The sequence below is a fragment of the Triturus cristatus genome, chromosome 9, assembly GCF_964204655.1.
Source record: "Triturus cristatus chromosome 9, aTriCri1.1, whole genome shotgun sequence".
NCBI classification, from domain to species: domain Eukaryota; kingdom Metazoa; phylum Chordata; class Amphibia; order Caudata; family Salamandridae; genus Triturus; species Triturus cristatus.
In genome coordinates, this window is record NC_140592.1 from 1,145,016,421 (window position 1) to 1,145,033,298 (window position 16,878).

At 41.8% G+C, this 16,878-nt stretch overlaps 1 protein-coding gene across 1 annotated transcript in view; it reads right to left on the reverse strand.

Annotated features, from left to right (window-relative positions):
* The window catches only part of SPTBN5 (spectrin beta, non-erythrocytic 5), a 1,776,766-nt gene that overhangs the window by 416,247 nt on the left and 1,343,641 nt on the right, over window positions 1-16,878 (reverse strand). Inside the window, exons 49-50 of the mRNA XM_085627084.1 lie at window positions 13,106-13,278; window positions 7,467-7,557 (exon numbers count right to left, since the gene is read on the reverse strand). Of these exons, the coding sequence (XP_085483210.1) occupies window positions 7,467-7,557; window positions 13,106-13,278 (264 nt within the window). The remainder of the gene's footprint in view (window positions 1-7,466; window positions 7,558-13,105; window positions 13,279-16,878) is intronic.

A 16,878-nucleotide genomic window follows, 5' to 3' on the forward strand; every position in this document is an offset into this window, starting at 1 on the left:
GGCAGGGAAAGGAAGGAGCGAGATGGGGCGGAAGTTCTTGAGGTCGGTCGGGTCCGCTGTTGGTTTCTTCAGCAGAGCGCTGAGTTCGGCGTGCTTCCAGCTCTCCGGGAAGGTTGCTGTGTTGAAGGAGGTGTTGATGATGTCTCGGAGGTGGGGTGCGATGGTAGAGGCTGCCTTGTTGAAGACATGATGGGGGCACGGGTCGGTCGGAGATCCGGAGTGGATGGTGTTCATCATGCGTGACGTGTCTTCGGGGGTCACCTCGATCCAGGTCTGGAGGGTGGCGGCGGGGTGCGAAGGTTCGACCGATGGGTGCGGGGGTGAAATGTCGAAGCTGTTGTGGATGTCGGCGATCTTGCGGTGGAAGTACGAGGCGAGGGAGTCGCAGAGGTCCTGTGAGGGAGTGATGTCGTTGTTGCCGGTGCTGGGGTTGGAGAACTCCTTGACGATGTTGAAGAGCTCCTTGCTGTCATGGGCGTTCTTGTCCAGTCGTTCCCTCAGAGATTTCTTCTTGGTGGTGCGGATGAGCTGGTGATGTCTGCGAGTGGCGAGTTTGAGTGCTGTTATGTTGTCGGCGGTCTTGTTGAGGAGCCAGGCCTTCTCGAGGGTGCGGCAGGCCTTCTTGGAGTCCTTAAGTTCGTCGGTGAACCAGGGGGCCTTCTTGCTTCTGGGCCTGGTGAGGGGGTTCTTCTGTGAAAAGGTGTTCCTGCTAAAGCAAGACATAGAACAAGACAAGCTTTTTTTATCTATCGTGCGATGCCCTGCTTTGACAGAACATGGCTCTTGTTTTAATTGCTAAAAGATACAAATAAATGACATGATTTATTAAAGTCTTGAGCATGTGTACTGATCTTTTCCCTATTGCTATTGGCTGAGGAAATAAGGATAGGCAGATCCAAGCATTGGATGAGATTGAGAATAAACATATCCTGAGTCGAATATGAGTAATGGTTCAGCAACTGTTGAGGTTTCAAGCATGCCTTATTCAGGTTACTTCTGTAAGCAATGCTATTTTCCAGGAAAGAAACATCAGGCAACATAGATTGCATCAAAGCTTCTAAAACTGATTTCAATTTTCAAGATGCAACAAGCATTGTTACTGGATGGATGATTCTTTATAACTTAACAATTCTTTCTTCCCCTTTGTTCATCTCAAACCATCAGCATGATGAACTTTAATGGGAGAGTATTTCATGTCAAATTGAGGCAGACGCTACTTTTCAGTTACTTACATTCGGTAACCCTCTTTCTGGGAGACACTCTATCTAACCGCAGGCTCCTCAGCTCTTGAATACTACCCAGACTGGATCCAAAACCTATTCAACAGTACCTCTGCATGCCGTAGGTGGTGCAATGTGGTTCCTATATAAGCAGAACTCAAGGACGATGACGTCAGTTGCTTTCAAGAGTGTCCGCGCCCCCAGACTGACAGCCCCGAAATAAAATTGGTATGACCAGTGTGCAGATCTTATTAATGGGGGGAGTCCAACCACAGACTGGTGGCAAGGAAGGGGGCCTGGAGGGCGCCTTGTTGAGGAATCTGCATCTAGATAGAGTCGCTAACAGAAAGACCGTTACTAAAGGTAAGTAACCTGTTCTTCTGAAAGAGACTTCTAGCCGCAGATTCCTCACCTTTTGAATAGATACCAAAGCAATACATATTTGAAAGTGTGTCCGTTAATGGACTCAAACCAGAAAGTCCTGCAGGACCAAGTGGGCAAAATGACCCTCTCATGTACCTGAATGTCCAGACAATAGGGCTTTGTGAAAGTATGGCCTGGCAAATGTCCAGGACAAGGCCTCTGCATGCCAACATATTGGTAGAAGTCCTACAGGAGACTGCTTTTTAGCCAATGAGTAGCAGATCTTAATGCAGAGCACAATATAGCAGGAAATGGTTGGTTGTGACACAGCCTTGCCTTTGTTCGCTCCAGAGAAGAGCTGATCTTCCACCTGGTGTTCTTTGGTACGATCTGTGTAAAAGCTCAATGCTCTCATGAGGTCCAAGTGATGGAGTCTTTTCTCCTCCTTAGAGGAGTGAGGCGGAGCATAGAATGTCGGCAAGGTGATGTTCTGACCAACATGTAACAGTGTAACAGTGTCACAATTTTAGTCAGTAAGGATGCCTGTGTCTGCAAAACCAGCTTTTCTGGGCACAGTAAGTTTAAAGCTAACTCTCACACTGCACTGATGTTGTAGAGACACTTTTAACAGAGAATGTGAGTCGTGGAAAGGAGCTGAGTCCCGCTTAGGCTCAGTGTGCTGTTCCTTCGACTTACGAAGACTTTGATCAAGACAAAGACCAACCTCATGGAACAACTTCTGCGACTTCTGGATCTCAAATGGGACCGGGACCAACCTTTTGACTTGGACCAGTCTCATTGCAGAGTCTTAGGGTGGTTAATGTGGTAGACTTTCACCTTGCGGTCTCGTATTGCCTTTGGGGTCATCGACAAACAGTCACTGCAGGCCTTAAGTTAAGTGTCTCAAAGAGATGAGAGGGAGCCCAGTTCCGCACATGGAGGCACGGAAAAAAAGGAACTGTTTTATTGCAAAGGAGAGGTGCCTTTATAAGCTCCACACTTTATTTTTGCAGCGGAACAGCATCTATGTGGAGTCACACTGTGCTATGTATTGGAGCGCAGACATACTGCTGATAGTTCCCAGATCCAGTTTGACGCCTGGAGAATATCCAAAAGGTGAGAAATCTGTGGCTAGAAATCTCCATCAAAAAATTGTGGATTCGTGTAGCACCCTTGAACAACAGGTCTGTCTGACTTCCCATCCACAGAGTTGTCACTTGTCAGCACTTGAAAGTTAAAAGCAGCTCTAGGAAATTTTGAGAGACTAGGATCAACACAGAGACACCAATTCAGGAAACGACAATACATGTCCTTGGCTAATAAGTCTAAGATGATGGCCAACAATTCGAATTTTTCAACACATTTCTTATGTTCACTTTGTACTCAAATTATAGAAGTGACTTTATACCAGCCCCAAAAGAAGTGTAATTGATATTTATTTGTTTAAATGTTTTATAGTTTGTTGAGTCATGTATTTAATTTAAAGGTCGGGGTAGGAGTTTATTGGGAATTCGGGTAGTCGTTTTTTAAACTGTAAGATTTTAAAATGGAGAATATGTGAGATTTAAAGGGGTCGAGAGTCGAGACCTTGCGACTCACACCACTGTAGGAACTTGTTTCTGTGACCAGCATAAATAGATTTAGGGGAGGACTTCCTGGCTACCAAGGTAACATTTGCGACATCATCAGGAAGACAAAAGGACTCTAGTTGTCACCACTCAATTCCTAACTGTACAGCTGCATCATTTGGGGTAGCGGACCTGACCATCCTGCTGCAAGATTACGTTCAATATTGGAGAGGAAAAGGCATCAGAATACTTTGTAGCAATGGAATACCAGATCCTCCAGACCCAATCTGTGGCAAACTGGACCAGCCATGCTAATCCTCCTGTAGCTTCCACAGTGCTTCTAACTGAAGTGGAATCAGAGGAAAAACATACATCAGGCCCTGAGACGAGCTGAACCTGAAGGCATCAGTCAGAGAACCATTCACTTCCTGTTCTGGGTAGTGGCAAAAATGTCTATGAATGGAAGCTCCAATCTGGAGAATATCACCTGCATCATATAGGGATTCAACTCTAACTTGTGATGTTCCAGTGAGACACAACTGAGAGTCGCTGCCCTCACACTAAGGGTGTAAGGAATCCATAACAGGCTTGTAATCCCGGGTTTGCTTTAACAAAACTGGCGAAGCATTTTCCTATGAGACTGTGGTGGACTGGGCAATAATGGCTGTAGTGCTTGGAGTGGCAGGTCAGCCATGGTTAAGGGGTAGGATGTTCGGGTCAACAGCACTATTTAAACCACCATAAGCAGAATGGAAGCTGCCTTGCAACTTTCTGGGGAGCACTGGCATTTCGCTTGCTTCATCAGTTTGTTTCCTGTTTTCCCATCCCTCAGCTTGGCTATTTTTTCCCCTCTGTGGTTCCCTCCATTACATCTGTCTATTTGACTGACTTTAAATTATGGATCCTGTTTGGCTTTTTCGTATTACTATGCCTAGTTTCCTTTGATGTGCAGCAGTTCCCTGGCTTGTTGTCTGACTTTGGACTTGCCATCTTTTTCCATCTTTACTTAGGTCCACCATTCCGAAGCTATACATTGAACCTTACATACCAATACCATTATTGCAGAGCACCTTAATAATTATAATTGATACTCAAATCCTGTATATTCTATTTTCCCTAAGTGAGTTCTTAAGCTTTTGGAGAATATTTGCCTATATCCATGTAGTTGTTTGAAACCTAAAACTTGAGAGAGTGGTATCTAAAAAGACTGTGACGTGGTGGCTGTCTTTCTCTACCTCTCAGTCCCATTTCCTGTTCCTTTTAGTATTTAGTTTTACCTTGTGCATTCTCACCACGTTCTGGGAAGTAGAATGGCTCATCATTAGAACTTCTCTGCAAATACCTGCAAATTCTCACAAAGGGAGTCTGCGAAATGAGCAAATACCAGGAGATTCACTGTCACTGCGCCCACTACCAAAGGCAAATTACCTCCCAAAATACAATCCACGCCCCCCCCCCCCCCCCCACCCTGGAGATAACTGATGGTGGTGGTGTTGTCTGGCAAAATCTGAAAATTGGCGATAGAGGGGAGAAATCTGTTTATTGGTTGATGGACCACCGGCAGGTTGAGGGCATTTATGTGCAGGCACTACTCCGAGGTGGACCAAAGGTGCCAGTGCCATCATATCACTCAGGTGGGCACTCCAGGTGTCAATGACCACAGTAGCCTGATTCTACGGGCTGAATGGATGAACCATCTAAAGGTTGGAAGGGTCAGTTCAACAGTGTAGATCCAAATTAACAGAATGGGATCTCTGTACCAGAGCCGCAAGACTCTACTGATGCTGGAGCCTCTGTGACCTCAGGCACCAATGAAGAGCCCTCATCTACTATCTGGCTTGCAACACGCCCCCCCACCTCCCACCCAAGGGCTTTGTCTCAACTCTGGGAGCAAGTTCACAACTCATCAAGGGGGCTATTAAATGGCGACATACTGGCTGGCAGGTTCTTTAACAATTATATTACCTTTTGAAGTAGTTTTACTAATTTTGGCTATTTACAAAATCTGAGGATAAAGTTACTTTAAATTATAAACATATATGTCTCCAGCCCCTGAAAAAGGGAGATGGAGCTGAATTTAAGAGTGTAATTTACTAATGGCAAGAAAGAAACATCAGTAAGTATTAAGTCCAGCACTACACATGGACAGCCACAGAAAATGCAACAACCTACAATAATACTTTCAATCATTTCTTATACAGTTAAATAAACTTTTTAAATGTTCCCTTGACTGTGAAGTCTACTGATGTTAGAGTATACGGAAAATAAAAATGTTTATTTAACTCATAATAGATAGTTCAAATAGTTTTATGTTTATGTTAAATATTACTGTAAATTAATTATATATATTTAAAGAAAACAAAAATGCTATAGCACTATTAACTTAAGATGAATAAAAAACTGTTTTTCTAAAGCTTAAATAAAAAAATTAATTCTGATTAAAGTAAAGAAATTTAAATCATTGTTATTCATTAACGATTATTAAGCATTAATAGAACTGAGAGTAATTGAATTATATTTTAATTAATGTTGATGCTACACTCATTCAAAAAGGGTTGTGTATAAATATTTTATAATTAATAATAAATTCCCGCTAAATTATATGTATTTATATTGTAACTATTTAAGAAAAATAAAGGTAATTTAACATGGCTTCCCATGGGGTTTTATTTAAAGTCCCAACTGCCATTATTTTGTATGGGTGGGCGGTACCAGTAGGAGGCCAAGTGCTGTGCAGTACTTCCTTCATCTCTGAGCTATAGTAATTTACTAGTATTTTGGGTCCCTTTTTGACTGAAGTACCTTTAAAAGTGCAGTTTGTGAATAGCAATGGGCTTACTCCTAATGCAGGGTGCATGGCCCTCCATAAACCCCTCCCTAGCCCCCATTGAACTTCTTCTTTACTCCTCCCTAAAGTCCTCCCATTTAGGAGTAAGTATGCCCCTCTTTCCAGCTACACCCACTTATCCCTGCTACATTTAATACTAAGAGCCTTATAATGATGTTGGACACCGTCGCAGTCTAGGGTGGTCCCGACACCTCAATTACAATCGACTGCACATGCTGCTGTCGGATAATCCCATTTCTCAATGGGAGCTTTTGCTACAGCCGTAAACCGCCCATAGCACAAACTTCCATACCCCTAAAAAAAAAGGGGAGATTGTGTTCATCCCTGCACCACATGGCAGGCACCTCAAGATAACGGTTACACGGTGCAGGGATCAACAGGGGCGCACCATAGGTACCCCCTCGGCCCCCAACCAGAGGCCGCAAGCAGAAGGGGGCCCTGCTCTGGGCCCCCAAACTCACCTTCCAATAGGCTTTCCATGTCGGAAAGCTCAGCATGGAAAGCTTGTCGGAAACCAAGCATCATAATCCCAATGGCGGGAACGTCGTCCATTGGGATTACGGGCCGGTTTCAATTCCTGCAGCCTAGATTGTAATTAGGCAGTCGGAAGTGAAACCAAAAAGGAGTCGGAGGCTTTCCGACACTCATCGTAATCAGCCCCAAAGTAGTAAGCTTACATGTGTTTGGATCTCCTGACAGAAAAGACAGAAAAGGTGGACGTGAAGATTTACACTTATAGGTATGTGAATATCATTTTGTAGTACTTTAGGATTACTATTACACAATAGTAGGATATAACTGAAATCCTACTTTCAATCATAGGATCTTATTAATAGTTTGATAGTGTGGGAGTCGTACTCCAATAGTACCACTTAGGTACTACAAATATTTGAGAATTGAGATTTGAGAATAATGTGGCATTAAAGACAATGGTTACTGCACAATCATATTGCTAAATGGATTTATTCTACAGCCCAGTTGCTGTTAAGTATGTATAAATTCACCATAGACGGAAATGTAAACACATGCATCATATTTCATAATATATAATATTAAAAATATTAGGATATAAATGAATTCCACTTTCAGGCATGGAATCTTATTTATAGTTTGACAGTGTTAGAGCCTTACTACAATAGTACTACTAAGGTACTAAAAACATACTACAAAATGCAGTTTGTGAATATGCTCTTATTTGTACACATTTTATTAAATAGTTGAATGAGTCTATAACCCATATGCTGCCTCAAACACAAGCTTCTGTCTAACCATTCACGTTTGCCTAGCAATCCACTTATTTTTATGGGCAGGTATAATGACAGGTATTCGCCCAATGGTATCTTTGGGTTGGCAGCAGTTTTCCCCAAAGATTGAGTTGCCAGATTCTAAAAGGCACATGGCTTAAGTATACATCAGACCCACTGCAGAGAGATGAGCATTTAAAGTGAGGTGTGTGGGGAAAGTCACCTCATATGAATGTCTCAGGAACTTCTGCAACAATCTAGATTCCTCCAGCCTTTTTCCACGGGTCTCAGCGTTCTCCAGCATCTTCCTTTTTCTGAAGAGGAAAAAGAAAACAGAATCCATTTATAAATGAAGAGTTATCAAAGGGTTAAGTATGTTTCTTTTAGACTTCTGGGTGCACATTTGTTTTAATGTTCCACAACGGTGAGTTTGGGGTACAACATATAAGCTATGTTCCTACATAATAATAAAAACCAGTCAGGGCCTTATGAAACAGCATTGGATAGTTTATTTATCTCTGTAGTAATTTGTTGCAATAAGGTACCTTATTCATTAGACAGCAAGTTCTCCATCTAGTAAAGCTAGCTGTTTTCAGCCAACTTAGGGCCCAGATTTACTACCACTTGGGCTGAATTTGTATCACAAATGTGACTCAAACTGGTGCTAAGTGTTATATTAGGATTTACTTTCCAGCTCAAAATGTATTTTCTTTTAATGCTAAAGTAACTCAAAATAGCGCTGTTCAGTTAATGCACGACTTTGTGTAAAGGAAGCATACCATGGGTGATACATGGGTGCTACCATGCAACCACCCAAGAGTTTTAATGCAAAACCCTATCTACTAACATTGGTAGACAGGGATTTGCACCAGAAATGTATGACTCCTCGAAGTAGGAGTAACACTGGAGAAAAGTTTGAAACTTTTCTAACTTTGCATGTGTGTTGTTCTGCAGAACACTCAAACAGATGTGGGAGTATACTTAACTATGAATAAGCAAACTATTTTGTGAAGAGAACCATTCCAGTAAAACACATGCTAGACATCAAACACACCATTCCACTAGACAGACTTGTTCTAAGATCCAGACGGATGTGAGATGGCTATTAAATGGTGCAGGGAAGTTTTCAAGACTCAGCGCCCGTTTTCCCCTAAGAAACCCTAACTTTCACTTTTCCAATGACAAGTGAGGGAAAAGGAGAGAGAAAAGTAGGATATAACTGAATTCTACTTTCAGACATAGGATCTTATGTATAGTTTGACAGTGCAGGAGCCGAGCTATAAATCACCAATGCTGCCATGCTGCAAAAGCCATTGTTTCCCCACCTCATTTGGAGGTGGAGCAATCACTAGGTTTCTGATGGAAGAGCCTAACAGGCACATGCATCAACAAAGAGTTTTGCGATTCCTTAATTGCGATTTTTAAGGAATCGCAATTAAGGAATTGCAAAAGCCTATGCATGTAGGAATCGCTATAAAAATAGCGATTCCTACACATTCCTTAATTGGGAATAAGGAATAAGGAATGCCGTCCCATTCATTCCTATGGGCCTCCAGGCCCATAGGAATGAATTGGAGATTGCATGAGCATGAGATGAGATGAGCATGAGATTGCATGAGTATTTTGCGAGTACCAGTAGGTACTCGCAAATTGCTCATGCAATTTCAAGGGTGCAAGGGTGTCAAAATGACACCCTATTGCACCCCTGAAATTGATCTGTGCACATATGTTGCACACACACATGCTCTAAGGGCATGTGTGTGCGCAACATGAAACTTTGAAAAATGCATAATAGTGCATTTTTCAAAGTTTTTGCAAATTATCATGAAGTTCAACTTCATGGTAATTTGCTCTACGTATTAGCGAAATTGCTAATTTTTTACTTGCATTTAAGGAATCTCAATTTGGGATTCCTTAAATGCAATCGCAATTTAAGTAATCGCAATTTAGAGATTCCTTAAATTGCGATTTTGCATTTGGGATGATGCATCCCAAATGCAAAAATACCGGTCGCAAAGGGGCAGATTCTGAGAATCTGCCCGTTTGCGACCGGTTTTTCCTTTGATGCATGTGCCTGCTAGTTTGCTGTGTAGTCTGATTGCGGAAGGACTCGTAAAAAAGAGACTTGCTCGGAAACAATCCTCTCAAATAACTCGTAACACTGTATTAATCATGTTTGTAAAGACTATTATGCACCACATTCCATATAATTAGCTTAGAGGAAGCTTGCGTATGTGTCTTACTAACAAGTAACCCGAGTGAAACTTAAGAATGGCTGCTAACGTGGGAATTTGCACTGCGCATGCGTCAACTGCATCTATGCAGGATTACGGACTAAAGCTTGGAGGGAATTTGCTGCTTCTGCGCACTTGTTCTAAAATGGCGCTTGAAAGCTCACATGATAAGCATCTGCCTCGTTGAAAATAAAACATGCTATTTACTAAATGCTAATGCAGGGAGACCTTTTGTAAGTAAATGGGATTAGAGTAGAGATAGGTGGTATGCAGTGAAATCATTTTATTTTGATTTTAACATGTTTCTTTTTGACCTCTCTATTGGTTCGTATTTGGGCCTCTGAGCGATGCTAAAGTCTATACTTCACGTGACGCCTCACGCAGGCACAGTGACAACCGGCTAGATTCCTTGAGGGTAGGCTTGGATCCCGTCCAAGGCCGCGTTCTTAACATGTCCTGGGAAAGTGATGGACATCCTGCAGGATGAACAATACAACTGTTATATGTATTCTTTTTATTGATAAAGATGTGAAATGCGGGTGGTAAATAAAGCTTGGGAAAATAAATTAAGGGGCGGGATCACTGAACAACAAACTAGAAAATTGTTAAAACTTAGCATGGTGTGATGATCATTCCCCCCTTGCCTGTCCAATCAGAATTAGGAGTTTCATAAAATTGAAACATTTAGGGGTGGTACATGCCATTAGAAAGGTATAATTGAGGTAGTTTAGTTAGTTAGTAGCTGCTGCTGCTCGTGTTGCTGAGATGCTGAGAGACCGGGATGCTGCCCGAGAGCTGATCAAATACTGAAGAAGAATCGAATTGCAGAACTTAGAGCCAAATCTAATTAATTAGAAGAAGAAGATTGTGGAAGAATCAAGGAAGGAAATAAGGCAAAGAATTAGAAGATGATCGCGGAAGAATCGAGGAGGAAAATGGTGTCAGAGAGGGGTGCGGCGCAGGCGTCAGATCTAGAAGAGGTCATCTATCCTGTCCCTGAAACCTGTCCTGAAACCTTTGTCACCTGAGCTGTCCCAGGGGACCCTTCCAGCTCCTTGGCCAAGGGGTTGGTTTCCACACCATTCTAGGTAATTATAATTCTGTGTAGTATATGTCATTGTACTGCTCTCTCTATTTTTTCCTCTCCAGGTACTGTCATTGTAATAATATTGTTTAGATGATTTTACTGACATATTTGATAGATTGATTTTCCTTCCTTGGAGAAAACGGCGTACGAATTGTATTTTGCTTTCGCTCACATGAATTTAACTAGATAAACATGTAAACTCTTCCCGAGTCTGTGGTTATTTAAAATATTCAATTTACGTAATTTCACCCTATACTAGCCTAACTAAAAGGTCCATTGACCAGAGGAAAGTACTTTTGATTCAGAAAAGATATTATTAGAAAATGTTAAGGTAAATTAAACTTGGAGGGATATCACAACAAATTGACCCCAGCGGTACAGCTTATGTGAATGTGTGTTTATGAGCCCAGGTGAGTATGTGGTTTGTGAGTATCTCTAGCTGGTCACCCGGTGGATCAGTCTGAAGCCTATGACAATGGCTTCCGGCATTCGTGTAGCGTAGGAAGGCCCTTCAGATGCGAAGGAGATTTCTGACACACATTTTTCCTGTCCAAGCACACTTTGGGCCAGATGTATGAAGCGTTTTTCCCGTTCGCAAATGGGCCGATTCGCAGAACGGAAAAAGCCTTTTGGGATGTATCATCCCAAAAGGCCATCGCAAACTAAGGAAACCCAAAATTTGCGATTCCCTATTTTGCGAATGCATTTAAGGAATCGCAATGTGCGATTCCTTAAGTGCAATTTTGCAAGCACCCAAAGTTTGCGATCTGGCCTTAAGGAATCGCAAATTACCACCAACTTTAAGTTGGTGGTAATTTGCGATTTCCTAGAAAAATTCAATTTTTTCCATTTTTCTAAGTGTTTTGTGGCGCACATACATGCCCTTAGGGCTTGTATGTGCGCCACATGTGCACACATGCATATTTCAGGAAAGCAACAGGGTGTCCTTTTGGCACCCTTGAAATTGCATTCGCAATTTGCAAGTACCTATTGGGTGCTCGCAAATTGTGAATGTCATCCCATTCATTCCTATGAGCCTCTAGGCCCATAGGAATGAATGGGAAGGTATCCCTTAATTGCGAATCGCAATTTGCGATTCACAATTAAGGAATATATAGGAATTGCGATTATTATTGTGAAACCTACATACATTGCATTTTGTGAGTCCTTAATAGCGAAGTAAGGACTCTCAAAATACAATGATGATACATCTGCCCCTATATGGGAAGAAATAATTATCAATGAACCCCATGCGTATGGAGAAAATTCTCCGCGCATAATGGCCCTGGATTTTTTCATTTATCAGCAACAAATCCCTGCAAGTATTTGTTTCTGATATACAAAAAAACTGCCACCAAGAAATGTCAGGTTTCAATTGAAGGTGTTCCCGCTGTGCCTGCAGGTGCAATTAGGGAGAATTTAGGCCTGCCAGAGTGGCGGCTTTCTTTATATAGTCTGGGGTCTCCAACTTTTTCTGCAATAAGAGTGTTTTATGTTCAATGAAACGCATCCTGAGCTACTAATATTATGAGTGTCTTAACAGTGACCCCATCAGAGAAGACTACATTATAGACTGCCATATGCAAGATTAGCAGCAGAACCTTGGTGTAGGTTTACCAGCAGGAATGTAAAAAATGTTTTTGTCTATTTGGAATGCTTCTATGTAGGTAATACATAACAACACAGCTGCAAGTTGCACCAGGGTATAAATATTGTTAATAAGTCTCCCAAATACTACTTGATTAATCATTACTCAATTATCATCTTTAAATAGATTTTGCCAATTCAACCATTTTTCTCCAACATACGCGATTTTTAAATTTGTGGTACACAGGAGAGCTAATTACAAGTGGCTGGAGAGCCACCAGTAGGTCACCATCTACTCGTTGGAGAAGCTTGATATAGATGGTAGTCTGGATGTGACAGAGGTAGGACCTACACCTCCCTTGCCTGATGGAACCCTGCCTCACTGTGGTCTAAATGATCCCATTAGGTTTAGGAAGCCATATTACTTAAATCTTTAGAATGTGGCAGTACACATAAGAAAACATTTAAGTGTTCATCGGATGGAATATCTCAGAGGCACTGAATTCAACGTTGCTCTCAACATTCTATTGCCGCTCGCAGTTGATGGAAATAGGAACTGCCTAGGCAAGGACCTTCATCAGTGTTACAAAACGATGAAGCAGAGAAGAACTGTCTTTAATTCCTGTGGTGAGACGATTGCCTGAGACCAGAGTGGCTACAAACTTTGATTTACAAAACAGTGCTCTGGAATCTTCACTACAAATCTTACCTCAATGAGGACCTTCATCGGATTGGCCTGTTAGTATTACACTTAGGAACTCTGGCTCTGTTTTGGAGTTTTGCAGATGCTGGACATCTGCCAAAAAGTAACAGCTGTCTGGTCTGCCTTATTTAGAGAGTATAGTTGTCAATGGAATGTGACAGGTGCCTTCGCATGTGTATGTCAGTTACATTGTCAACAAAAGCCGCAGGCTTTGAAGTAGCCATGATGAGGAAGAGGCTTCACTAGTTTACCTATCTAGGACAGCCTGGCATTTGTTGGTAATGTTGTCCGAGTCGTAGTGCTTGTTCTGTCTCAGCTGCTGGGCAAAGGACTCCATTACATCGATCTTCTCCATCTGAGCTTCCAGTGCTTTCCTGAACTGCTCATGTTTGAACTGGAGGCTCTCCACACTGGCCAGAGAATCCTAAAGTCAACGTTACAAAATAGAAAGAGTGGATCACCTTAAAATCTGGATTCAGAACATTGTGCACCAAAATCATCTGCCAAAGAAGCCTTGGACAGAAACTCCAGCACATGAAGTAATTCATGAAATACAAAGAACACAGACGTGGGGCGATGACTGATAACACTCCATTCTGGAGTCTGGTGCAGTGTAGCGTAGTAGTGTAGTGCATGTGTTTGTATGTTTATGTGTGCTTGAGTTTCTTCAGGCCCATGCAACTGATGATTCTAAAAGTACAATACTAACAAAAAGGAAGTATATGAACAGAACAAATGTTTCATGTATACATTGGAAGGATTCAAGTTCAAACATTTGTATTTTGCTTTTATCGTTTGGGTAGATCTTTCATTAGATCAGCTTGATTTTGCTAAATAGACCACAGGACTCACGTAGAGTAAGAGCACTGCTATTTGGAGCTAGGGTAACTGCTTGGTGTCCACCAATAGTCTCCACCAGCATTCACTGAAAAAAAACATGCTGCTTGAGCCTGTCCAAAGCAAGGCTACTGGGTCACAATGGCTGGAGCCCAAGCATACTTTTGTTGAAAATAGTTTCATTAACATTTGATGTTAAATCTTTTTGGCCATTCCAGACTTGCTCTTGACACCATATGCAACTTAAATTTGAAAAAATCAGTCCATGTCGGCTTCTCCCCCAAAATACATCAACAACAATTCTGTAGTCAATCACTCTATAGCATATCTATAGCGCTGCCAGATTGGTCCTGGACAGACACTATTATCAAACCAGTATAGACCCCCTTCATCAAATTTTCTCTACCCCTGAACAAAAAAAAGCAATTTCTAACAATAGGTAACCCCTCTGCTCCAACCAACAACCTACATTTCAGTAATGGTATTGGTTCCCATTATGCACCCGACCAAGCCATACCACACATCCCAATAAACTAGAATAACAATATGCATTCTGTTTCTTGTTGTTCAGAGTGTAATAATATCAGTATGGGCTTCCAAATCCAGGAGGATAATCTCCCATTCATGCGCGGATGGGTCCTTAGAGTACCTCCTAAGCAAGGTTGTCAGTGTTGTCACTTCAGCTTAGTCCGTTTATGTACACCTTTCAACCATTTATCAGTACTGGGTTTCTTTATTGATTTCCATTGCTATATGTCTTTTAGCTAAAATCAATGTCAATCAACAAATTTACCTCTGCGATTTGGGGCGTTTTGTTGGGCAGAGGAGAAAAAGCATTGTATTGGACTGAGTTCAGAAACATCTTTAAGAATAACCACCCCCCCCCCCCCCAGAAATCCATAATATAAAAATGCAGTCCCACACCATATGATAAAGGAAAGCAACTATTTGTAGACACCTAGGGAAGCTTTCCACAGCCTGGGATACATTTTGGATATGCTATATGGTGAGAGATACTTTCACTAACACTCTTTGCATATTTCAATACTGTTGTCCAGCTTCATTTTAGCAATCACTGAGCCAGTCTCGATCTCCCAGGATTGGTTGGCTTTGAGGTATCAACAGGAGATTCAATCACCAGTGATGTGCACAACAAGACACAAGGTGGATGTCCGCAGTTCCTAAAAGTGAGCACATACATTAAAGTAGTATTTCTTTGAGGCTCTTCTGCTGTATCTACCTACATAGATCTGGTTGCATCTACCAGTGCTACATGGGCCAAAACATGTCCCGCCTCCAGTGCGTTCTCCTCTCCCAGTAAGTCAAAAGATCTGTACATGCCACCAGATAAAAGATCTCCCACTCTGTCTATTCCTGCCTCTGTCTACACTAACTGAACAAACTTCTTAAATATTGGGTGCCGTCATAATGGTATCTAAGGGGCATATATTAGTTCCCCTCCCAAAGATCGCATATAGCTTTGCTAACAATTCCTCAATGCAAGCAATGTTCTCAGGGTTGGCTTCTGAAATATTTGGACCACCCAGATATTATTCAAGGGCTCCTCCTCCTCCTCCTCCATACATCCTTCTATTTCTATTGCCTCCCAATCCTTGGGGTTCCCTAGCTATATCATGGGTCGTATCAATTGGGCCACCATTTTACAACAGTCTAAATTTGGTACCCCCATTCTACCCTTGTCCACTGGTGCCTTCATCTTCGTTATGGCTAATATTTTCCTGGAATTCACCTAGATGAGGTCCGCCAAATGGGCATTCAATTCCTTATAAAAACCTTCGCAAAATCACCGAGGGGGCCTGAAAAAAGTATAACAACCGTGGCAGGATTATCATATTAGTTACTGCCACTCTTCACGTTTACTGTTTGCCCCAAAATGCCCCCAAAGCCTGGATCAAATAAACTGCTCTTTCAAGATTACCCCTAATTAATTGATCATTGTTGTGGTAAATCCAGACTCTCGAGGTCTAAAAGGTGTTTGGAGTCGACTTCAACGGGAGCCCCTTATGCAATGGATGCCGCTTTTCTCTTATTTTGTGTATGGTAAACAATCCAGTCCTGCTCCAAATCACCTGTAGTCCAGATGGATAAGTGATTTACCTGTAATCCTAGTTCTCTTCCAGGGGTATACTCATCAAAGTCATCAAAGTTATAAGCACTGAATAGTCCTGCCCTTGCGCGGGGACCCCGGAACATATACAATAATGTGTGTGTATATATATTCACAGTCCTTTGTTGGTGCCGCCGCGGCAGCAAAGAAGCCCGCACACCAGGTATAGCTCAAAGTAAATGTATTTTTGCTTACGCATTTCAACCTTGCAGTCTTTTTCAAAGCTAGGGAAACATTTTGGCAGTGTTCCCTATATAGTCAGGGAGACACTGTTGCATAATTCATAAACATAGGTAAAAGACTTAAGGCCCTGTTACACAACCAGTGCCACTCAGTTTCAGAAAAAGACTCAAAAATCAAACAAAAATAACATAAAGTAAATAAATGTTTCTTCCCTAAAAATTAAAAGAAGAACATTATGTTTCATGTAACATATAAGTATAAATGTTTAATACAAATGAGGATGACCAAATCTTGTCAAAAGAAGAAAAAACATATACAATAAAAGTGTAAATATATACATACACACACACACACGCACGCACACACACACATACACATATATGTATATGGAAAATGTTACTTACCAGTAAGCATCTGTTCTTGGCACGTAGAGCTGTAGATTCACATGCTTTGCATACTCCTGTCATCTAATGTTGGGTCCATATGTTTGCAAGTTGTTTTTCTTTGAAGAAGTCTTTCCAGTCATGAGGAAAGGTGACTCCTCCGTTCGGTGATAGTGTGCATGGGCATTGACTCCATTGTTAGATTGTTTTCCTGCAGAGGGTGAGAATGGAGTTAGTAAGTGTAGAATAAAGATGTCCATGCGTATGTATATGAGTAAGAAACTGCAACAGGCATAGGTTCCCGGGGAGGCAGGTAGGCGCATGTGAATCTACAGCTCTATATGCCAAGAACAGATGCTTACTGGGTAAGTAACATTTTCCGTTCGAGGCATGTGAGCTGCAGATTACATGCTCTGCATACACTATACAGCAGTATTCTCCCAAAGCGGTGGCTAACCTGTAGCTGTTGCAGTTGTCTGAAAGAGTGTTTTAA